The sequence below is a fragment of the Xiphophorus maculatus genome, chromosome 12, assembly GCF_002775205.1.
Source record: "Xiphophorus maculatus strain JP 163 A chromosome 12, X_maculatus-5.0-male, whole genome shotgun sequence".
NCBI lineage: Eukaryota > Metazoa > Chordata > Actinopteri > Cyprinodontiformes > Poeciliidae > Xiphophorus > Xiphophorus maculatus.
Window position 1 is genome coordinate 24464199 of NC_036454.1, and position 25328 is coordinate 24489526.

General features: G+C 42.3%; 2 protein-coding genes across 4 annotated transcripts; one reads left to right on the forward strand and one right to left on the reverse strand.

Annotated features, from left to right (window-relative positions):
- Positions 1–3712: 3712 nt before the first annotated feature.
- LOC102233608 (inactive carboxypeptidase-like protein X2) lies at positions 3713–18990 on the forward strand. 3 transcript variants are annotated; one of them, XM_023343650.1, is made up of 23 exons: positions 3713–3920; positions 4076–4553; positions 6972–7142; positions 7230–7289; positions 8598–8912; positions 9214–9282; positions 9816–9881; positions 10297–10380; positions 11863–11934; positions 12026–12135; positions 12405–12544; positions 12636–12720; positions 12802–12946; positions 13027–13115; positions 14258–14381; positions 14631–14827; positions 14958–15134; positions 15333–15496; positions 15644–16047; positions 17087–17226; positions 17629–17728; positions 17838–18004; positions 18207–18990. In XM_023343650.1, exons 2-23 carry the CDS (start codon positions 4313–4315, stop codon positions 18567–18569), a joined length of 3483 nt encoding a protein of 1160 aa, XP_023199418.1. In that variant the 5' UTR covers positions 3713–3920; positions 4076–4312; the 3' UTR covers positions 18570–18990. The 3 variants fall into 3 exon arrangements, with proteins under 3 accessions (XP_023199418.1, XP_023199419.1, XP_014327965.1); XM_023343651.1 differs by having other exon boundaries at positions 9819–9881; XM_014472479.2 differs by having other exon boundaries at positions 8601–8912.
- pold2 (DNA polymerase delta 2, accessory subunit) lies at positions 18587–24192 on the reverse strand. The gene is made up of 11 exons (XM_005808970.3): positions 23826–24192; positions 23472–23704; positions 23267–23388; positions 22311–22434; positions 22116–22230; positions 21843–22041; positions 21662–21742; positions 20405–20562; positions 20194–20321; positions 20000–20101; positions 18587–19284 (listed from the first exon to the last, which is right to left on the reverse strand). Exons 1-11 carry the CDS (start codon positions 23969–23971, stop codon positions 19124–19126), a joined length of 1569 nt encoding a protein of 522 aa, XP_005809027.2. The 5' UTR covers positions 23972–24192; the 3' UTR covers positions 18587–19123.
- Between the last annotated feature and the right edge of the window lie 1136 nt (positions 24193–25328).

A 25328-nucleotide genomic window follows, 5' to 3' on the forward strand; every position in this document is an offset into this window, starting at 1 on the left:
ATGTCACCTCTCTGGTGGGGAAGGAGCCGGAGCTAGTGTGTGAGGTTGAGAGGTTCCGGCTAGAAATAGTCGGTCTCACCTCGACGCATGGCTCTGGTTCTGGAATGAGTCTCCGTGAGAGGGGCTGGACATACTTCCACTCTGGAGTTGCCCACATTGAGAGGCGTTGGGCAGGAGTGGGCATACTTGTTGCTCCCCATCTCGGCGCCTGTACGTTGGGGTTTACCCCGGTGAATGAGATTGCATCTCTGCTTTTTGCGGATGATGTGTTCCTATTGGCTTCTGGAGCGGTTCACAGCCGAGTGTGAAACAGCTGGGATGAAGATCAGTGCCTCTAAATCCAAGGCCATGGTCTTGAACTGGAAAAGGGTAGAGTGCCTTCTCCGTGTCGGGGGGATCGGGGGGGGTGTCCTGCCCCAAGTGGAGGAGTTCAAGTATCTCGGGATCTTGTTCACTAATGAGAGAAGAAGGGAGCGGGAGATTGACAGGCGGATTGGCACAGCGTCTGCAGTGAAGCGGGCGCTGTGCTGGTCTGTTGTGGTGAAGAGAGAGCTGAGCCAAAAAGCGAAGCTCTCGATTTACTTGTCGATCTACGTTCCTACCCTCATCTATGGTCATGAGCTTTGGGTCATGACCGAAAGAACAAATCGCGGATACCAGCGGCCGAAATGGGTTTTCTCCGTAGGGTGTCTGGGCTCTCCCTTAGAGATAGGGTGAGAAGCTCAGTCATCTGGGAGGGACTCAGAGTAGAGCCGCTGCTCCTTCACGTCGAGAGGAGCCAGTCGAGGTGGCTCGGGCATCTGGTCAGGATGCCTCATGGACGCCTCCCTGGTGAGGTGTTCTGGGCACGTCCCACCGGGAGGAGGCCCCAGGGAAGACCCAGGACACGCTGGAGGGACTATGTCTTTCGGCTGGCCTGGGAACGCCTCGGGATTCCCCCGGAGGAGCTGGAACAAGTGGCTGGGGAGAGGGAAGTCTGGGCCTCCTTTCTGAAGCTGCTACCCCCAGATAAAGCGGAAGAAAATGGATGGCTGGGTAGATAGTAGTTAGTTAGGTCGTTTTAAAATTGTTTCTTTAGTAGTTAGTTCAGTCATTCTAAAATTGTTAAATTAGTGTATAAATTAAAATTATTCAACATGCTAAATTCAGCTTTAGTGACATCAGTAGCACCTGTGATGTCACCAGCATATTAATTTACATTGACTTGATCCATTCGGTATGATAAATATTGCTAATAAATATGAAATTATATAATTGTGTAATGCTTAATTTAGATATAAGGTTAATGCTAGCACGATGGCTATCATTAGCATATTGAGTCACTAGTCTGTTGATACTACCAGTAGGATAAGGGCTATCGCTAGCATGTTGACAAACACAAAATTAGTGAATTAACACAATTCAGTATGCTAACATTAGTGTATAAATTTAAATGATCCAAAATGCTAAGTTTAGCTTAAGTGATGCAAGTAGTATCAACTTGCATTACAAGTCAAAGTTACAGGTCAGGTGTAACTTTGACCTGTTTTCCACACTGTCTGGTTCTGGTGGGCCTTTTCTATGCTCTCTGATCTGAGCATTGATTTTTTATTTATTTTTTTAATTGGATACAATTTAGGGGTTTCTTTCTCTAGAACTGGTTAATAATCCCCTTTCCTGTTAGGGTTTGTTGTCTCACTTGAAATGCACACTCATGTTTCCTTAAATTCTTCTAAAAAATATATCCAGGCACATTTCTTTCTTTATTGTTTTTTCAGTGATATGAAGTGTGCCTCCACCACACACTGTGAGACGCCCCAAACCATGATAATCCCACCTGAAATCATCACGCTTGTCGCAGTGGTATATCATATACACTTGAGTTTCTGTGTGCAATGACCTCCAAAAAGTTCATCTTTGGTCGCATTCGACCTGAATATTTTCTGCCAGTATTTTATGGGCTTGTCCCAATTTTTTCTTTTTTTTTTTTATCATCGACCATTTTTTTTTTTATTTTATGACCATAATTTGAGAAACATGTAAATGTGCTATGGACACAGCTCTGAATAAAATCTTCAGCTTAGAAGTCAGTTTATAAGGTAAGTGAGTTTATAGTGATTTCTTCCAGCGGGCTGGAGGCAGTCAGGAGAAATGTTGACTCAGAGCGCTAGCCTAAAGACCCGACAAACAGGAACCCGGCCAGGGGATTTAAGCATTCCAAGCTTGGTTTGCCCCCAATTTGCCACAGTGTTGAATCACCGCCGCTCTGATTCTGACCCGCACAGTTATTATTATGTGCAGAGGCTACAACACTGCCTTATCTCCCAGCCTCTGTGGGAGCCATGCTGTGGTTGTGTGAAACATGGCAACAATGAATGGAAGCAGCTGAATGTCCCACTTCACATATTCAATTTTGCCTCACAGAGGCTTAACTGCGCTACAATAAAAATGCTATTTTGAGGACATTTTCATTGTCCTCAACATAATATTTAGTTATTAAATGTGCGTATTGGGAGAAAAGTCAAAATACTGTCAATCGTGTAGCATAAACAACAAAAATGGATTGCGTTAGTTGGCTAAATATGTGTAGGTTTGAAAGTGAAAAAGTTTGCAGAGAACGCCTGCTGATTTATCTAGTAAAGTTACTAGCCTAAAGAGTAAAAACCATAGTAAATAATGTTTTTTTTACCTGAGAAGTTTATGCTCACAAACAACACCTGCAATAATGTTTTGGTCTGGCTTCTGCATCGCTGTGGCTTTAACTGTGCTCTTTGTCTCCAAGCCAAGATTCTAGGTGATTTGTCGCTCTGTAGTAAATTACATTTCAGAGAGACCTTCTTTTTTTTTTTTGGTGGTCGACAATTCACTTACTTTCTTTCCACTGCTCGTTATGTAAAGACGTTTGGAAAGAGTCTCATTTTCTCCTTCTGCAGTTTGCTCTCTTCCACTAGCGTCTCAATTCCCTTTGGTTAAATTGGCCTCTTCTTGACCTCACTGTAGCTCGAACTATCAGCTGCATTCTTCGCAGCTGCAGTAATACCCACCAGAGATACGGCTGCACAGTTTCAATGTAATCCTCCTTAGTCCAATCCTTGTCAAACATTTCTTGTTTTCTTAGCCCCACACTCAGATATCTCATGAGCCAAACTGTTTTAGCAGGTTTACATGCTAAAGGCCCGATTGTCTGATCCTTTTGACACTGTGCAGTTTTTCTAAAGTGTTTTGCAAACGCTCATATATTGACTAAGTTTTTGTTGTACACACACTCTAGCTTCAGGATCAAACTCCTGTTTAAAAATCTCTGGCTGTGTTTTATCAGAGTGCCAGAAGTTTACCTTAAGTTATCCCAGAGGTAAACCTTATGAATCAAGCAGCGTTCAAGCCTCTGAGCAGACTTTCCAAACGGCAGACAGAGCAGGAGACAGACGGAAAAGAAAACACCACATGTAGTAAGAATATGATTCTGTCATCTGCCGTCCCGTGTTGTGAGCTCACCTCTGCTGGGCTGCTTACTTTTTCCAAAAAAGGGAGACACTGATTGACACAACTGCCCCCATTGGAGAACACACACTAAGGTGAAGAAACCTCTGACCTGACAAAGAACACCGCCTTGTTTTTATCTGCTTAAGATTTCTCTTTCTGTCAATTATCTTTGTTTGGCTTTGTTGCACCAAATCCTCCTCCTCCTCCGTCTCCTCCTCTGTGCTCCTGTCTTCCCCCCTCTCTCTGCAGCTCTGCTTGTGTAACCTGGTGTCCGAGGAGTCGCTCCTCTCTCCCGCTGTTCAGCTTTGTGGTGGTTCTACAGGGCTGCTGCTCTCCGAGAAGGAATTTGAGCAGACAGAAAGCAGACGGATCCTTCTCAAACCCCAGCGGGCCCAAGGGCCCCACCTGCCCTGCAATCTGAGGTCTTAGCGCTACACCTGTTGTGACTCGTCCTGCAGGTGAAGGGGATCTTTTAGCCTTGTTATTGTTTTTTCAGCTGACCAATTAGGAGCTCTGACTATTCATTTGACCGGCTTTGCTTTAGGTGTTTCTCTCCCTGTGTCTCTGCTGACTGCCCCCTCTGACTTCCTCTCTCTCCCCCCTCCCCCGTCAGTTGCTGTCTAGCCCAGCCTCAGCCCAGCTGACATGACACGCTGTGGATGTGGGTACGTGTGGAGCTGAAGGAGGAGACCTCCCTGCTGGGGTAAAAAGTTTGGAACGCGTTGAAAAGAGGCTGAACGCTGAAGCTCCTGGAGGATCAAGTGGAGCGAGCTGACGAAGAAGACGTGCACGCTCCAAAACCAAAGGATTTTTCAAAAAACTTTTTTTGTTTTGTTTTTTTGCAGCAGGTATGAAAAGCCATACTGTGACTGTGTCTGTGGCTCTGCTGGCCCTCTGCTGCCTGCTGATTCCCAGAGGAGGAAGGAGTGCCGGGGGAATATCTTCTCTCCTGCAGGAGAAGCAGACTCAGGATCAGCTGCGAAACGAGTCCCTGGATCACCCAGAAAGCGAGCAGGAGCTCGCAGGGGACCCACACCCACTGGGAAGCAGCATCAAGGCCAAGAGAGAGGCAGAGGGGACTTCACAGGAGGGTAAGCTGAGTGACGCTCTCTCGCCGCAGACAAAACAATAAAACTGCAGAGGTGCACGGCGCCTTGTGGTTCTAACATCGCATTTTGTAACGTTAAAAACGCAAAATTCAACATGTTTCATTAAGATTTGATATCAATAGAAAACCAACAGAAAATAGTGGCGTAATTAAAAGAAAATAGGCACACGATTTTCAATATTTTTTCTACAACTTAAAGTGCTAAAAGCGTGGTTTGAATTTTGCATTGAGTCCTGCTGAATCGATGCCCTGCAGATCCACATTCTGCTTCAGTCGCAACCGGCTGTCTCTACCAGCTTTGTGCATTTAGGTATAGAACTGTTGCCAGTTCCTGTTCAAGACTGGATGGAGAGCATCTGTATATCTATTGAAATGTTCCAATTTTGACAGATTTTGATCAAGTTGTGGACTTTGACTGGACCATTCTAACACATAAATATGAAGTCATCTGAACCTTTGTCCCACCCCATGCATGGAGAGATCAGTCTTTTAGTGACAGCCTGCTTACATCCCAGGTGCACAAAGCAGCAGTCGTCGTAGAGCCTTCCTCCCAGCAGTCTGTCACACTCTGTAACCATCAGTACTCACAACTCACAGCTTTTACTCATTTTGAATAACACTTCTGCCGGCATCTACTGTTTCACAGTTTTTTATTGATAATTTTTTGTAAATAATCTGTATTTTTATTGCTCCAATACACATCATGCACATTTTGTCCGTTTTTGAATTAACCTACTCAGTTGCACATTCCTTTGGACTATTTATAATAACTGCACAGTTTCAAGTTTTTTGATTTAGTTTTTATATTTTGTTTTCTTTTTTTTGAATCTATTTGCTTTGATTGCCTGTCACTTTGCTGCTGTTGCACAGAAATGTTCCTATTGTGGGACAATAGAGGATATTTCTATTCTATTCTATTAGAACTCATCCTGCATGTTAGAGGGTTTTTGTCCTGCTGGAAGGTGAACCTCCACACCCACTCTCAAGTCTTTTGTGGTTTCAGTATCGGCCTGTATTTAGCTCCATCAGTTTTCCCTTTGGTTCTGCCCCTGTTGATGAAAAGCATCCATATCGGTATGATGCTGCCACCACCATGTTTTACTGTGGGGATGCCATGTTCTGAGTGATGTGCAGTTTTATTTATTTACCATGCACAATGCTCCACCTGTGATCCAAAACGTTCCATTCTTGCTTCCTCTGGCCGGAGAACCTCATTAAACATGTTGTTAACCTACTTGGCTTGTGGCAAACGGCAATCATGGCATTTTGTGGTTTTCTTTCAACAACGCCATCCTTCCTGCAACTTTTCCACAAAGTCCAGAACTGCAGAGTGCTAAACTCAGTTGTCTCTAATACACACTCTCCCACTCACCTGAGCTGCAATCCTCGGCAGTTCATCCAGCGATACAGTTGGCCTCTTAGAGAAATCCTCTAGGTAGGTTTGCAGTTGTCCCAACGACAGATTGAACAACATTCTGTGAGATGCTCGAAGCTTGTGAAATTTGTTTTATTTTCTCTTCAAACCTCTCCGCAACAAAATCCGAGGCCTTCGCAGAACATATCCATGTACGTAAAGTGATTAAATTACCCAAAAGTGGAGTTTGTTTACTAATAAAGTGATCTCTGAAGACAGTTACTTGTGCTTTAATTTAATTACGGGGAATCCAAGCAAAAACGGCTGAACAGAAAACATTTCCCTTTCACTTTCCAATTAGGCGCCACTTTGTGTTGAATGAAGTCCTATTAAAACACACCTGGATCAAGGTTGTAAGTTAATGTGGAAAAGTTTAGTCAAGGCAAATACTTTTGAAGGGCATCGGAGTCTGAGTGAGAAAGAGAAAATAACAGATACAGGTGCAGCATCAGTCAGGAGAAAGTCCAGATGTTCGCCTAAGGTCATTTTCTTTTTTCCCAGATAAACTCTGTGCTGGTAGCCCAGGAGGTGTTACTGGTTTTGAAGATGATGATTTTTTTTCTTCTCCCTTATGAAAGTCCTGGAAGATTAGTGCGGACCGTGGCATTATTTGTCATACCAGTTATGCGTGAGAACATATCAGCTCTCTGCTGAAGATGCTGAGGTGAGAGTAGTTTTCAGAGTAAGGTTGACAGATTTAGCATCCTTGAATCCCAACTAGTGGCATGTGGCTAATGGAAAAAGAGAGAAGTGTTTTCCATGAAGGCTCAGCAGAGCTTCAGACGACCTAAAAAGGAAATACTGATGGATCAAAAAAAAAAAAAAAAGCTGAAATAAATTCAGCTGTCTGGTTTCTGCCTCTCAATAAGTTGCTCCCAAATGATGCAATATAAACCTTTTGAGGTGTTAAACAAAAAGTTTAATACCTTGAAATTTGTTCCGACTACTTCTACTTCTACTTCTACTTCTACTTCTTGTCTCCTCCAGGCATTTTGAGCAGGCTGAGAAGAGCCCCGGAGGACGGCAAAAAGAAGAAGAAAGACAAAAAGAAGAAAGAGCCAAAGGATCCAAACGCCACTAAAAAGCCTAAAACTGACAAGAAGGGGAAGAAGAAAGACAAGCAGACCACAACCACAACCCTCCCACCCACCACAACAAGTGAGAACAACACACTGCAGTCATGTTTCTACTGAACTGGGGTGACTTGGGGGAGATTTGCTGACCTGGTTTCTGTCTTTCTTCCAGCGTTCCCAACAGAGCCTCCCACTGATCCCCCCGCTGAGCTTGACTACTTCCCTGATTCTGGTTAGCACTGTGTTAAACTTTTTATTTACGGTTTTGACTCCAGCAGCCATTCGCTGACTTCTTCCCCTGTCTTTCCCGTTTTGAATAGAAAAACAACTGGTTGACATATTTATGCTTCACAAAAAATAACTGTAGTAGCTAAATAAAAGGTAAGATCCTTCTTTCAGCAAGCTGACTGGCAGTGTGCAGCAACTTGTAGCAAATGAGTCCCATTGTGTTTCTTTTTGCTGCAGACTGAAAAAAAGATTTCCAAATCTCTGTACACCTTGATGCAACCAATCGACTCAGGCAAATAACTCCACATGTAGGTTAATTGAATTCGTCCCCCCGCAGTTTTATTGTCCATAAGACCACAACCTTCAGAGTCACATAAAGGCGGTTACAAAGTCGGCCTTCTATCACCTTGAAGAACATTTCCAGGACTAAAGGATTAATGTCCCAACAAGAACTGGAGAAACTCATCCATGCGTTTATCTTCAGTCGCATTGATTAGTGTCTTCACAAGTCACCCTAAAAGTGTTAATCAGACAGACAGCTGCAACTGTTCTCACTAAAACTAGGAAGATGGATCATCTCAGTTCTAAAGTCTCTACGCTGGCTACCAGTAGCTCAAAGAACAGACTTTAAGATATTGTTGTTAGCTTATAAATCATTTAATGGCTTAGCACCAAAATATATTAAAGTTTTGCTGAATCACTATAGGTTCCTTTAAATCTAGGCTAAAAACTCATCTGTTTATTGTTTTGATAAATAGAACATTGACCAACATGTTTGACGTGTATTGATATTGATAACTGTGATATCAATATTGCAATCATATTGCAATATTGATATCACAATATTGCAGTTATATTGCAATATTGATATTGCAATATCAATGACTAAACGTTTGTTTAGTTTTTCTGGTTATTCTGATTTTTCTTTGTTTTTCAAAAGAATAATTATAATAATAGTGGCTTTTTTATATTAACTTCTGGATAAATTGTTGCCACTTCTTTCTTAGATTAGATTCTTTTTTGTTTGTTTATTTCCTTTTAACTCTCCTTCCAGTTTCTTTATAAAGTCTGTTTGGCTGTGAACACAACAGTTTGACCTCAGTCACATGAAATAAGTCTAGATTTAGCTATAATTGTTTTTGTTTCTTGGGATTTGAATGATATTTTTATGAATTTTCATTTATGCGTTTTTACGATGTAAAGCACTTTGGAATATGTTGCTGCTGAAATGTGCAAAACAAATCAACTCAAATGATTGATTGATATGATTCAGCAACTTTATTTGCACAACTGCGCTTTGTCCTCTGTCTAGTAGACGACTATTGGACAGATGAAGATGACTACTGGGGGGCTGGCACCACTCCATCTCCAAGCACTGAGCCCCCATACCTTCACAGGGTCACAGACGACCCCGTTACTGACGCCTACGATGACTACTGGAATCCCATTGAGGGAGAGCCGCCGACTTCACCGCCCGACAACTACGATGACCTCTGGAAGGAAGTTGAGAAGGAGCCGTACGCTCCTGTGACCGATAACTATGACACCTACTGGAAGGAGCCGGACCCGACCCCCGAGCCCCCTGAGAAGTACGGCACAGACGACAGCAATTACTGGGATGCGACAAGTACGTTTGGGACTCTTTAGTCCTCCTGGTTTTGTTTCTGCAGCCACAACAGTGAGCACTTTTCTGCATTTTGTCTCTAGTGCAGAGGTCAAAAAGATCAGCAAATTTTTCCGTGGGTGCTGGAAAACTTTGACACTCCAAACGTGTTGTCGTTACTCTGTGTTTCCAGTGTTTTGCCAAGAGAAATTTAGTCCTTCCAGCATTTTGCCTCACTCACTTTGTGTTAAATTATCTGTCAAGTTAAATGACTCTTAGTTTTGTCGTTTAAACTCTTGCTCTGTCTTGTTTTTCCCTCCCGCAGTCGAGCTTCCAGATAAATTCCCAGACGAAGAAGAGGTCAGCCCTGAGATCATAGTGGAAACCATCCCAGGTGCCTGCTGTCACACAGCGATCTTAGAAAAATGAATAACCCCTCCCCCCCAAAAAATATGGCAAATTTTCAAATCAAGCAGTGAGACTTTTCCAAGATTTAGGGACATATGGAATATCTGTTCCACTTGTGGCTTTCATGAGCACATGCCAATGACATTACAGTGAGTCCGTGCAACAACCTACGCTACATTTGCAGACAGGAGTGGGTGGGTTTGCTTAGATCCACTAAGTCAACAAGACCGTCTACGGTTTTGTTGTGGCGTTTGGAGGAGCCCTGTCATCAGATCCCAACTAATTTATGATTCCTGTAAATGTAAATTAAGGCTCTAACAGCCTGATTATAGTGAGGCGTCACAGAAGCAGATCTGATGTTGTGGTCGAGCAAATCAGGGCAGGGCTAACGTGTAAAACTGCTGATTAAATGGCGAAATCTCATAAAGTCTCACTTGTAAAGAAGTAGATGTTTTTAGATGACGAAATGGGGGTTTCTAACTTTGTTCTGTTGATGTTTTTGTTGTTTTTTTAACACAGAAGAACCTACAACATCTGCTCCATTTGAGAGGACCTGGTATGATGATTATGATGAATACGGAATGAGTAAGCGAGCACTCACGGGTCAAATATGTCCCAAAAAACCCCACATGGTCTTCATTACTCAGAAAGACTAGAAAGGAATAAGCACTCAGGTCATAAAGTTTCCAGATTAATAACTATTCCCTGATAATCTTTTCGTTTCCCGGATTTTAATCTTGAAAGCCAATCTGTTGTAATTTCCTATTTCACAATTATGCACCCTAATGACTGCCAAGTAATAAAAACTTTAAGGGGTTTGGATAATCTTGCAAGCTTCTATACGTCTGAAACCTACATGTCCTTTTGTAAGGTCAATATCCTTACAAAATAAAAGCTGATCTTTAATAATCTTTTTCTCTTTGTTTCCATGTTTTAAACTAGAGAGACGTGCCTTTGTGAGCTCTTCCATAAAGTAACCAGTTCTCTTTTTCCGCTGCAGGACGGAAAGACTATGACACAGATGAAAAGTGGGTAGAGAAAGAAAGAGAGCGAGCCAAGAAGGAGAGAGAGAGGGAGGAGAGAGGTAAGAGAAGCCAGATGTGGGCTTACCCAAACCCTTTTGGAAATTATCTTTCTGTGCAATTATGTCAATAGACGCCAGTGCCTTTTACCTAACAGCAAAAGTACTAAAGGACAACAAAGCAACGCTCTAACATGTTCGCCGCTTTGTCGTGTCTCTTATACGCTGCTGCAGATGTTGTGAAGAGTCTAGCCTTAACTTGCACAAAAGGGACCGAGGTTTATCCAACCAAAGCAGAAGTGAGACCAGGCCTGCTAACGGTTCAGAAATCTCCCGTGAGCTAGAGGGAAAACAAACAGAGACGAAACCGTTTGGATCGGATTGGAGCTGTGAGGAAAACAGACGCCATGGGGGCGTTTTCATCGAGCACACTCAAAGCACGCTCAATTCAATCAGTCACTACGGCTGCCACGTGTTTGCAATATGCATTCAGGTTGGGGAGAAAAGTTCAGAGAAAATGATAAATAACTCAGACAGGAGTTGGGGTCAAAAGGTCACCTACAGCAGCCGCGGTCTGCTACCGATTTTTAGCTTCACTCGAAGCAGATGTTTCCATAACCTAATGCTGCCACCTTTAACACAGACCTGCAGAAGAGTTCAGTGAGACAAAAGCAAAGAAAAAATAATTGTGTTAGAGCGTCGAGTTCTCCTCTCTGGGGAAGAGCTGGTCCAAAGCAGTACGAGGCCCTAAACAAAATTGGATTTGGGAGTCCTTCCAGCTGCCGTCAGCTACCACAGTTCCAGTAATATTCCCTTTATATCAGCCATGTCCAAAATACATTAAACTTCACGGCCTTCTCTTGGGTTTACAGAAGTCAGAAAAAGCAACATCCAGCAGTTCTATATTTGAAATTGACTTCATGATACAAAGGCAACAGTAGCTTAAATAACAACTTGTTGAAACCAAAATAAGCAGAGAGCCATCGCCGAACGCTAACAGCACAACCAAACCTGAAGCTTATCGGCTACAGCAGCAGAAGACCTCGACGACAGCTAAAAACAGGAAACTGAGGTCACAATTCACACACTTTCAACCAAAATTGGAGAATAATAGACTGGAAAAAAAAATTTTCTGGTTGCATGAGTTCTCTGTCTACTTCTAAATGTCAATATCTGTACTGAACTCTAAATATTTTCAGCCAGAAGCAAAGGTATTTTCAATCAGGTCGTTGTTTCCTTACTTTGAATGTGCTTTGGGACGGTTCTGTTTGAGGTCAGGATGGCCTGAGTTTTATTAGAGCAAATCTGGACTGAAGGCCAAGTCATAACATCTGGTTTTGTTTTTAAATTAATTCCCTCCGCCAGACTCCAGCTCTTCACATCCTCAGGAGGATTTTTAGCAAGTAAAATGTAAAAAAAACAAAACAAAACAAAAGTTGCTGATTTGTGCCAGGGCAGAGAAAGTAGAAAAGAAAAAGATATAAATTCAGGAAAAACAGTGTAATTTATTTTTCATTCAGACTGCTCTTCTGACCCCCCCGACAGAACGAGCAGAGAAGCTGAAGGAGGCCGAGGAGCGAGCCAGGAACAGACCACGTGTCTTCAAGGAGCCAAAGAGTGAGTCAGTAAAATCTGGAAAAGATGGTGAAAATCTACTCTTTTGTTTTTCCCGTTTCATCTCATTCTTTTGTGCCTCCGCATGTGGCAGTATGTCCTCCTCTGGGGATGGAGTCCCATAAGATCGAGTCGGACCAGCTCACAGCCTCCTCTATGTCTCAGTACACCTTCTCTCCCCAGAGGGCGCGCCTCAACATGCAGGTAGGCAGACAGGGCCGCAGTCTGAATACGCCACTCGATTACCCGTTAGCAGCTTTGGAAAATACAGTTACTGCTGAGACAGTCACTTCCATTAATCAGAGACTCCCATAAACAACTGAGATATTAAATCAAAAACACACTTTGGCTTGCCGTTTCAAAGTCAAGAAAAATTTAAAATCAAATCACGCGGCATGTTTTGAGTTTAGAGCTCAAACCGTCAGCAAGCCAGAGGACTGAGCAGCAGACTCTCTGGTCTGTGTGGTTCCCAGGGCTCAGAGGATGAGGACAACATGAGAGGTGGAGCGTGGTGCGCAAACTCAGAGGACAGGATCCACTGGTTTGAGGTCGACGCTCGCAGGGAGACCGAGTTCACCGGAGTTGTTACTCAAGGCCGAGATGCCCTGAATGAGTGAGGAGCAAACACACACACACACACACTGGAGGAGCGTTTCATCTCAGTAATAAACTCTACATGCTAATCTTCTGTTGACTCATTTCAGGAGCGATTTCGTGACATCCTACTTCCTGGCCTTCAGCAACGACAGCAGAGAATGGACCACCATTCACGACGGATACGCAGACTGGGTAAGCTGACCTCAACCTGCGTCACCTCCTCCTTGCTCCACCGCTGAATCGCCGACCTCCCGTCTCCCCCGTCTCGTTCAGCTGTTCTTCGGAAACAGCGACAGGGACACTCCCGTCATGAACCGGCTCGCCGAGCCCGTGTTGGCTCGCTACATCCGGATCATCCCTCAGAGCTGGAACGGCTCTCTGTGCATGAGGCTGGAGGTCCTGGGCTGCCCTCTGCCTGGTGAGCCCGCCGCCACCCCTCCAGAAACACAGTATGAGACACACAAAGCGTAGTGTGGTTTAATCGGTTTCTGCTCTCAGACCCAGGTGATGCTCTGTACAGGCAGAATGAGGTGACTCCTGTGGATTACCTGGAGTTCAAACACCACAGCTACTCAGAGATCGTTGAAGTGAGTATCCCTCAAAGTCCACCCTGAGGACGATTATTGCTTTAGTCTACACAGCGTCTTATAACTATTAGCGCTGCAACTAGAGATTGTTTCAGTTATCAATTAATCTATCGATTATTCTGATGATTAATTGTTTAATAGGATAAAAAAATTGGCACGTTTTGCAGATTTTTTTATTTAAGCCTTTTTTACTCAATATTAGAAGTACATTAAAAGAGGCTTCAAATTCAATAATTTTTTTAAAAATAAGATGATTACATTTAGTGCTATAACGCATTTCTTGATCATTTGTAGCACAGGATGCATCTGCAGCTAAAAAAAATACTACAGACATCAACATGTGAAAAGTCGACAAGTTGGAGATGGTCTTTTGATTCATTTTTGGCTTAACCAATTATCTGAAGTTTTTTTAAATTTATTTATTTATTTTTAAAATTTGAACTGGGAAAAGCTAAAATGATTCCACTCTAAGAGTTCTGGCTAGTTCATGTATACAAAGGTCTTTTTTTTTTTTATCTTGAATGCAAAATGTATATATTTCTTTGTACAATTTTGGCTTAATATCTCCTCTGAGTGTGTTGTTCTTTCAGAAAATTGTCTTTTTTTGAGTTTGTATACTCCAGTTAATGAATAATCAATCACTAAATTAGTTGACAACTGTTTCAATAGTTGATCCGTCATGATTAACCTGATTAATCGTTTCAGTCATAATAATTATGTCAGGGCAATTTCAGACTGTGCAAAATTAACATTGTAAAGGACTGTTAAGCACTAAATAGTTGTTGCCCATTATGTTTTAAAAATTTGCACCTTGCATGCTAAGAATTCGAACACTGAGCCCGTTGAATGGAGCGGGTATCACACCCGCCAGAGACGATGGCGCTCTATGGTACTAGAGGTCACAGTGACTGAAGCATCATAATGATGATGGATAAGAATAAAAATGTCAACAGTGTTCAACAATCCTCCCATTGTGTAATTTCCTAATGTGGTGCCGCCCTAATTAAAACTAATATTATAAAAATAGTGCAGTAAGGCAGTGTTGCTTTGTAAAATGACAAACACGATGTGAGTCTTTGATGGCGAACCGCTTGTTGTCTCTGTGAGCAACACTTCATATGATTCATTTCTGACTCATCCAGCTGATGAAGTCGGTACATGAGGAGTGCCCCAACATCACCAACGTTTACAGCCTGGGCCGCAGCTCTAAGGGACGAGAAATCATGGCAATGGTCATCTCTGGAAACCCCACAGAGCACGAAATAGGTGAGAATATGAGCATGACTGACACGCCTGTCCAGTTAAAGTTTGCAATTAAACTACACTGGCATTTCTGTTTGTAAATTAAAATATGTTCTAGAGGTACGGATACTTGTGCATGTCATTGTTTCTAGAGTAAAACCCTGATTGAAAAAGATAAATAAATACAGATATGTCCTGAACGCATCACCTGGTAGTAAAATCAGGTAGACGTGCAGGTTGTGGTTAACAGAGAATGACAGGCCTACTCCACAGGTGAGCCGGAGTTTCGCTTCACGGCTGGTCTCCATGGGAACGAGGCAGTGGGGAGAGAGCTGATCCTGCTGCTCATGCAGTACCTGTGCAAAGAATACAAAGACAGGAACCCCAGGGCCCAGCGCCTGGTGGAGGGAATACGCATCCACCTGGTTCCCTCTCTGAACCCTGACGGGCACGAGACAGCTTTCGAGGTGGTGAGTGGAAGAAAAGCAATCATGTCTGTCGGGTCAACCTGCAAAAACAAACAGAAGAAACTAACAGGAGATGCTGCTGAACCAAAGTCAGTGCACTCATCAGCTGATTTCCTCATGTTTCCTGCTGCAGGGCTCGGAGATGAGCAGCTGGACCATGGGACACTACACTGAGGACGGCTTTGACATCTTCCAGAACTTCCCTGACCTGAACAGCATCTTGTGGGATGCTGAGGATAAGGGCATGGTGCCTAAACTGACCCCCAACCATCATGTGCCTATACCAGAAAACTTTGAATTCAACACGTCGGTAAAGAACTCACAAATAAGTCTTAAAATGCTTGCTAGGTTAGATGTATAACACATTTGGCCTTAGAAGATGTTTTTAACACTTTCAGAACATTTTCTGTGTGAACATATACCTGATGCTGCTGTTACACCCGAATTGCTGTTTCTGTTCTACTCTTCTCAGATGTGTTGAATCTTTATCTTTCTGATTTTGCTCCAGATTGCTATGGAGACCAGAGCCATTATTTCCTGGATGAAAACCTACCCATTTGTGTTGGGTGCAAACTTCCAAGGCGGAGAGGCCATCGTGGCCTATCCTTATGACAGTTTACGTCTCAACAAGCCTGCCAAGAGCGAGCAATCCCGCAGCCGCAAAAAGAGACAGTATGACATTTCCTCCGTGAATTTATTGCTCTTCTCTGCATACATTTTTGCCTCTCAGGTTGTTTTGCTTTGCAATTCTTCCTTCCTTTTCTGCTACATAAATCAGAGTTGTTTTGAAAGGCTTAAACTAGAATAACATCCCTCCAGGTACGAGGATGAAGGTTTTGATGCAACCGAGTGGGGAAGGGGCTACCAGGAGGAGCCAGAGGAGGACTGGAGAAGTCGAGGATACGCAGAGCCAGAGGAAGAGTGGCGAGGTCATGGATACGACCAAGGCTACGACCCCGGATACGAACATGGCTACAACCAGGGTTATGGACACAGAGAGGAAGAGGAGGACGACGGAGGGCGCGGGGCTGGATACCACTACAGTGAGCCAGAAGACGAGCCCCGACTGACCCCGGACGAGTCCCTGTTCAGGTGGCTGGCTGTGTCCTACGCCTCCACGCACCTGACCATGACCCACAACTACCGCGGGTCCTGCCACGGGGACATACCCGCAGGAGCAGTTGGCATGGTCAACCGGGCAAAGTGGAAGCCCGTCACTGGGAGTAAGTAACGACCTGCTGACTGCTTGAGAGGTAGCACACCCTGGTGGATATGATATGCAACTACACCCCGCAGTCAAAGAAGCACGGACTTTAATAATTTCCTAAACCTATAAGCACTCGGTTATAGGTTAACCCTTGTAAGGATTAACTGACTCAGTCAATCCTGCAGCTGTTCTGTCAGGTTGAGGTTACAACTGTGCAGATTAGTCAAGTTCTTCCACACCAAAAATCCCCCTTCCAGGTCTTCATGGACCTTGCTTTGTTCAGTGATGCAAAGTCATGTTTGTCACAAGGTGAGAAGTATTAAAATGTCTAAAACATCTTCAAATACTTCCAACACCAGAGTGTCTTTTAGTGAAACTAATGGGTTAAGCCCTGACCAACAAACCCACAACACCATAGTTGGCAAAACAGTCAGACAATTACTGTTCTTGGGGAATCCGTTAAATCAAAACCATTGGATTGCCAGACAAAGAGGTAATATGGTTCCAGTTAGTACGTCGCCAATGCTTTTGAGTCTTGTGGGGTGGTTTTGCATTGCATTTGGTGATATAAAGTTCAGATCCAGATGTTTAGCCATGGAAACACATTTTATGATGAAGTCTGTGCTATTCTTGAGCCAATCTGAGGTTCAGAGGTCTGTGGCTGTTGAATCCACAGTCAGCTTCTGCACACTAAATGCTTCAGCTGTTGTCCCTACTTTGTGGCGAAGTTGCCAGTTGTCATTATAGTTGCACTAATAGTTTCCTGTGGAATGTTTAGTAACAAGGAAATTTAGCAAATGGGGTTCTTGTAACAATGAATTCCTGGAATTCACTAAGTTCTTGAGAGCAATGCTTTTATTAAAGCAAATGTTTGTGGAAACAGTTTGCATGCCTGGATCCTAGATTTTATACTCGATCACCTGAATTTATTTAATTTACATTTAGAATTAGATTTTTGAATCAAACTGAATCCAATTATTTGGAATAGGAGTCGTCCTTTGTTTTGGTCACAATGGGGACCAAGTCAACATCTATGTCTGTGATCTTCTGTCCAGGTATGAATGACTTCAGCTATCTTCATACCAACTGCTATGAGTTGTCCATATTCCTGGGCTGTGATAAATTTCCTCATCAGAGTGAGTTGGCCCAAGAATGGGAGAAAAACAGGGAAGCAATGCTCACCTTCATGGAGCAGGTGAGTCACAAGAATGCAATCTGATCTGGATGCAAGCCAGATTTCATCATTGCTAAATTTCAAATCTGCTACTAATCGTCTCCTATTCCAAAAACCCTAAACAGAGGACGCCTTGCCTTGAAAATCAGTTGTCCTGATATAGACAACTGAATATCTATATTCAGATATAGAGTGGTTTGCTTTATAAATCACTGTTTACCAAACAGTCTCTTGTGAGTGGAGGAAATAAAATTAAAAACTTAAAGAAATGTAAACATCTTTTTTTGTCTTTTCATCATGGGTGTGGCCAGATTCCTTTAAATGTTTACTTATTGAAAGTGCAGAATTACAGCACATTTTTTTAAACGGTATCATGAGAACAAACAGCGTGTTTCCTCATGTCTTGTCATTCCTGTTCTTTAGGTGCATCGTGGCATCAGAGGCATTGTGAAAGATCAGCAGGGGAATCCTATTGCAAACGCCACGATCTCTGTGGAGGGAATAAACCATGATGTTACCACAGGTGACAACACCTTATCCCCATTTAAACACATTTACTGCCCATTTTCAACTCAGACACTTTTAAACATGCTTATCTGCCTTTTTTTTTTTTTTTTTTTTTACTACCTCAGCCCCAACAGGGGACTACTGGCGGCTGCTGAACCCGGGGGAGTACCGGGTGACGGCGAAGGCCGAAGGCTTCTCCTCTGAGACTAAACTCTGCGTGGTGGGTTACGAGTCCGGAGCGACCTCCTGCAGCTTTAACCTGGCCAAGTCCAACTGGGACCGCATTAAACAAGTGAGGTCACACTCTGACCCCGGCTTAATATACAACACCTCTCAGAAATATCCATAGCTCCTTCAACTTTTTCCACACTACAGCCACGACCGTCAATGTTTATTATTCAGATTTTATAATAGGCGAAACAGACGTTTGTCGAAATGTTCAACATCTCCTCTCGCCGCAGTGTAAACAAAGGTTTGCATCGACTTCTTCACAGATCATGGCCCTTCACGGCAACAAGCCAATTCGACTCAGTTACAGCAACTCCGGAGCACAAACCTCTTTGCGCGGCGGCGGCAGCCAGAAGCGTGTGATTAGTGGCAGCAACGGGTTTTCTTCAAACTCCAATGCAAGTACCCAGCGCCGGAGGATGCTCAGGATTGCGCGTCTCCGCCGTCTTCGGCAGCAGAGGTTAATGAGGTTGAGATTGAGTTCGACGACGACGATGCCCACAACGACGACGACAACAACAACAGCAGCTCCAACAACATCGTGGTACGACTCATGGGGATTAGGGGAGGCAGTATCCTTCACACCTGTCCTGGATTATAACTACGAATACAAGATTGACGACTATTAAACCAAAAAAAATAATAAAATATCCAGCTTGTTTCAGTAAACCATTTCAGGTTTGTAATGTAGCTCTTGTTGTCAGTTCAGTCTTTAAAAAAAAAAAACCAAACAAAACAAATGCAGTGAGAATGTACACGTAACTACAGTGAAAAGTTTCTGTTACACAACTGAAAACTAATCCATGTTTATAGACATTTCTGTCCAGCTCAAAGTCCACGCTGTTATTTTTGTCTCTTTTGTAAATGTATGCTTCATGAAAAGATGTTTATTGAGAACACAAATTAAAAAACAAACAGCTGAATTATTTACGCTGTCGTCACTCATGTCGGTAACAGTTTTTACAAGACACATAATTGTGTTGAAAGCAGGTCACGATGGCGGCACCATCAGAGGCACAGGTGGGTCCTAATAAAACTGATAAGAAACAAGTGTCTGTTTTTTTTTTTTAATAGATCCTAGTCTTTGTTACTGGTTTGCCTGTTTTAACAACTTCAACCTGAACAGTAGGCAAAAACAAAAAGCTTTTAGTCCAGCTGATCCGAGATGAAAACAGTTCTCCTGCTAATGACTGATGTTCATCTCACTTTCTTCATCTTCGTCGGCAGAGAAGGCTGAGAAGAAAGCCGGCTCGCACCGCAGGGTGCGCAGGTTGACCAGGCAGGCGGTCTGGGTGCTGCTGAAGTCTGGCACGGTCACCAGAAGGACTTCCTGTCCATCAGAACCTGGCAGGGAGGAGACAAAAACTTAAAGTACATAGTGACAAAACTGATAATTTTTGACCCAATTCCTTCACCATTTTTCCCCCTCAGATAAGCTAAAAGACTCGCTCGTTCACTATAAGAAATTAATCAATTAATCGCACAACGCATTAAAATACGCTTCAATATTTTCTGAAGGGACATTTTGTGTAGAGAGACATCACAATCTATTTTATTTATGGTTTGGGTTGTGTGTTGTCTATTTTCTTTTTTTATTATTGTTCTTGTTGTTATAATTTGAATATTTAAAATATCTTCCTGTGTAAAGGCTTTTTTTTCCTTTTCACAAAACTAAAGTGTATTAGTCTTTGAGAGGGCAAGCTTACATTCGTAGGCCATTATCAATATTATACTTAGAAATTATCTCAAAACATTGTAATTTATCGCAATAACCACTGGGACAATTTATCGTCCAGCACAATTTATCATCATGACAGCCTACCCTGAGCATTTCCCAATGTTCTCTGTTGTTTTTAGTCCATTTTTCAAGAATAAATACAATTATGGTAGGTATCGCTATGGTTGTCAAGACTTTATACACAGAGCATGCAAAGAAATAAAGAAAAGAAATCAGGAAGGACTAAAACTGAGTTAACTGGCAAACAGCTCTTTTTTCAGAACTGGAAATACTTTAAATTTAATCCTTCCAGGAAGTGGAAGGATTAAATCTGTCACTAACCTTGGATGAGCTTGGACTCGAACACTGGAGCGTTGCCACTGAAGTACACATGGGGACATTCCTCCAACATAAACGGGTCTCTTTGATAAAATGGGTAGCAACCTGAAACAAAAACACTGCTGTCATTACCCAGTTATGTGTGTGTGTAGACTCACAAGGACACAACACTTCTTCCCCTCCACCTTCCAACCAACCTAGCGTATCAGGGGCCGTGGGGGCCAGGTGCCGGAGCCGCAGTGTCTCCTCTAATATCTCCAGGTGGCTGTCCATGCTGCTGTACTTCTTGATGTCACACACGTTCTGACCTGATGTGCCTAAAAACCTACGCAAAGAGAAACCAAACCAGATCTGAACAACCACTTCTGATGGGACGGAGTGTGTGTGTTCGCATGGGACACCGCCCACCTGACTCCGTCGATGTTGGCTTCGTATGGATTGGAGACCAGCTGCAGGGTGGGGTACACGGAGGACAAAGGGAACATGCATCTGTGGAGGGGTTGCTGTGGGAGGGTGTAGTTGGTGGGGTCGTACTGCCCTGGCATCACATCCACTGGAACGGAGGCCTTACGACGAGCAAGAGGAGGCAACACAACATCAGACATACAATCAATCAGTAACTAATAAATAGCCATAAAAAATTTGTTTTTTTCCACCTGTTCTGGGCCTCAGTAACTATGGACCCCACTACAGGCAACGGGTGAAATTTTTTCTCTTGCTTTACCTCGAAATAGTGCTTCTAGTCGTCAGATCAAGGTTTTCTCCTACAATGTAAGGTTTTCCCATGTAGGAATTTTATGTTTATACCTCGTTTGCGAGTTATCTAAAGTTTTAGATCTTTTTCTTAAGGATAAACACACCACACACATAAAAATACTGGAGCAAAACAGTATTTTACTCTAAAACATAAACTTTTTGTAAGGAGGAATGAAAAAGGAAAAAAAAGTACATCCATTGGACTGTTTTTGGGTTTTTGTTAAGAGGGAGTATCGCCATCGGACAGTTGTGATTGTGTCTGTTAGTCTGAATGGTTAATAAAAGGCTGTTTTCATGTGCGGTCGCATCTCCACTGAAAGATACTACAAACAAAAATGAACACGCAGTTAATACATACATTTTTAAAAAGGTTTTCTGCACCAGAGTTAATAATGTGTAAACACGCTTTCAGGGGATCTTTAAAGATGTACATATGTACAAATTTAAGTTTCCATTTGTTATCGATGTGACTGTGAACCCGGGTGTTATTTGCTAGTTTACTGTAAGGAAACGCAAAAGAAGAAAAAAAATCCTCCATGTCCCCTAGAGGGCTCAGTACAGTCATATATACTAGAGTAAAAAAAAACACTACTGATTGCAGTCTGTAAAGTTTATCATAACATCTTTGCTCATCTCCAGATGTCTAACATCTTTTTTACAACAATTACAAACAGAAAGACAAAAATTACAGGAACATATTAAACAGTTGCAGTGTCTAATACTGACGATCAATAAACTCCTACAAGTCAACTGTAGCTTTTCCTTATCACTTTCTCTTTATTATTAACAACATGCCAGAGTCTGAATGTTTATACAACAGTAATTATGCAATCTTGCCAAATATAGACACCCTCACTTCCTCCAGCAGAAGCACAACAGAAAAGCGATTATTAACGCTCCACATCTCACCACCAGCTGAAGCAGCAGCTCATCAAGCAGGCGGATGGCTTCCACACTGCCGGCCTGAGTCTTCTTAGTAAGATACTTGGCCTGAATAACATACAGACATTCAATATTTGACATGTTGACCTGTTTACAAGATAAATATGTCTAGGAGTTGCGCTATTTATTGAATTTTTAAGCTTGTCACCTTTGTAGATGCATCTTTGTCCTGGGTGCTTTGGCTCAGCAGGTTCCCGGCCAGCAGGACCCTGGAAATGGTCGCCGCCCCGCTCTGCTCCCCCGCGTCACCAAGCTGACCGGTTACCATGTCGACCAGCAGCTGCAGACCCAGCATGCTGTCGGCCTTGCTGCTGCCTAGGCCGAGCCCTGAGGCCAGGAGCACGAACCTGAGCAGACGGATCGGTCAGAGGCGGGCCACTAACGCAGACGGACCTGGGATCTTCACCTGATTTTGGCTTACTTGTCACAGCTTAGTGTAGGTCTGGGCGTCTGCGAAGGGAGGTCAGCCATGCAGAAGTCCTCGACGGTGAACTTGCCGTCGTTCTTCTCGGCTCCAAAGATGGCGATAACGCTACCTGGGGAGTGGGAGGAAGACGATAAACGAATTTGTAGACGTGTGGGTCAGAGCGGAGGTGACGTGCAGTGATAAACTGACCTGTGACACACTTGTCTCTGTCAATTTTGCCCTCTAGTTTAATCCTCTGCAGCTCATCCTCCAGAATCAGTTCGTCCGCTTCAGTGATGTATTTGTTTCGTGCAGGCTGGGGCAGGAGGTTGTGCTGAAGAAAAATAAATAATCATGCAGTCATGTTCAATCAACTGGATGAAACGATCCAATAAGTTTCATTTGTCAGATTAAATGTATCTTTCGAAAATAACAACCTTAGATCAGATATTAAACATACTTTTCAATAAACCCACATTTCCACTTTTAAAAATACTTTTTTTTATCTGTCTAATGTAATATTCTAATTTTACATGCCATGTTTTCATGAACTGTTGTGGAAAATCACCATAATTAACAGAAATAAAGGCTTTCAAACATCCATCTCAGTGTTTCACTAAGTTTCTAAAATAAACAGGATATTCAGTAATACTATAATTTAGTGAATGGGTTTGTAAATACTAGAGCGACCATGAAGTACCTTGCAAAAATAATAACACCCTTTAAACAGGAATGGGTCTTCTTGATTTGGGTAACTTAGAAATTCGATCTAAATCTTTCCATCGTAGCTCTGACTACGATCCAAAGTTTGCATCTAGATTTAGATTTGTTCTAAGCATTTTGCATAGAACAAATCATTTTCATGTTTTGGAATGGTCCATTCAAAGCTCAGGCTTAAATCTATCAGAACCTCTGTGGCTAAAAACATTTTGATGTTCAAAAGCGATTTGCATCAAATCTGAGACAGCTTGGAATCTAAAGTATGTAAAAATGTTACTGCCGAAATGCGCAAGGAAGATGTATTTAGGACTACCAGAAACGATTTAGATCTTCAATCGCACCTAGATGTGGATTATTCATGAAAAACTAATTAAGTAAAACCACTTTATAATCAAATGCTACTATGCATTTCTTTCTTTCTGCAACATTCAACAAGGTTTGCCAACCTCCTCACTGATCTCCTTCAGAATAGATGGCTGCAGGTCCATACGCTTGAACAGGGTTCCTACAATGCAGCACTGCTCCCCTGTTTCCAGGTCACACAGCTTCCTGATGTGCACATCTGGACCTAACAAGAGAAGGTTTCAAAACAGCACATTTCAGGGTAAGGTAGGTGCTTCATATGTTCACAGTGAGTTACTTTACTCTTACCCCACTTGTGTTTGGCTCTCTCCGACAGCAGGGGTCTCATTTCCATGAGTCGTGCCGCATAGATGTGAGCATACTGCCTATTGAAGCTCCGCTCCCCGACTCGGTAGCGCTCGGTGCGGGCGCTGTAGTCCAGCGAGGTCCTCTCAAACACCGGGCCCTGGTCCTCCGAGGCTGGGCGGCAGAGCAGAGAGGAGCCCTCCCTCTGAGCACTCAGGTCGGAGAACATGACGGTCCTGGAAACGGGCTAGTTATTATCACCTAAACTGGTACTACTTTTCTGTCCAACACACAGTGGATGTAATTGTTGCATAACATCACTGTTGCAATACTTTTGATCAAATGTAGCGACTTTACCTGGTAGAAAAGTAGGTCTGGGTTTGGCTTTTCCGTCTTAAATGTGGTATTTTGATGTATTTTCCGATTTTTCTCCAGGCAAACAAAAACAGAGAACAATTCCCGCGAAATTGCGCTTTCACGTGACTGTCTCGCGAGATTAACATGTATTCTCGCGAGGAATTGTGGACAGCGCATCCAACGCTGCAGAGCAGACTCACAGACCATAAAGAGGGACAAACCGTATTAACGTCTATGGATAAAACTGTACTCTAACAAACTCTCTTCTTCTTCTTCTTCTTTTTTTATTATGGCCGATCGAAAACAATTTAAATATAAACCGTCTTCCGAAAGTATATTTTACTTCAGTTCGAGCAACAAAACCACATTTTCAATAGTACCAGCACCACCACTACTACTACTACTACTACTACTACTACTACTACTACTACTACTACTACTACTACTACTACTACTACTACTACTACTACTACTACTAATAATAATAATAATAATAATAATAATAAGGAAAAAAGTATACACTAGCATGTATTTAAAATTCATAAATCGTCATTTTAATTATTTTTTCCGATAGTCTAATTGAAAAGTAACCTTTGCAAAGCTGTTTCAGGTATTTTAAACCCTGATTTAGAATACAATGGTTCCCTTTCACTATAGTGTGTAATTAACACGAGATGAATATTAATAAAATAAACAACGTGAGAACGTTTGGGGTCAATTTTAAAACAGGAATGAATGCTACAATTACACTTCAACTTACACAGATTATAACCTCAAACCAGAAAAAAAAACTATTACAACTAATATCTTACAGCTAAAATTCCATATTCAACAAAAACTCTATGTTGCACAAAACTTAACATAATGTTTAGCAGCTTCTGAAAATCCTAAATAATAGCAAATGCTTCAAGAATAACAATCTGTATTAATGTATATATTTTTGTTTTTTTAATCAAATTACAGGAATAATTTATCTTCTCAATTATATATTCTTTGATGTCTTTTCAGTAGCTGGTAGTTTTTGTTTTAAAAAAAAGTGACAGTAAAGAGAGAAGGAACTCAATATTTAACAGTGATATTGCAACGTCCGATTTTCCTAATGCTGTGACGCTCTGAGTCAAGTGGTAGATTTGTGGCAGATTTTGTTTAATGCAATATTAGCAGCAATGACTTTAGCATGGCAGCATGGTGTATTATAAAACGGATAACAGAAACTAACTCTAAACCATAAATAAATGTGCAGATAAAATGTTCAACCATTCTCAAAATTATTTTCACCCCTATTTAAGACGTAAGTGAAAATGTGTCGTGCATTACTTACCTGGCACAGTAAATTCCCCGCAGTCATTCACACAGCAGAATATTCAAAAGTCTGAAAAAAAATGCTATTCTTTACAAAAAATTAATTCAAAACCAGTTTGATTTTTGTGGCTTTGCTTCCGCTTGACTTTCTGATCTATGATAGCTTTTTTTTCTGCTTATTTTACTGTTTTCTTACTCCAA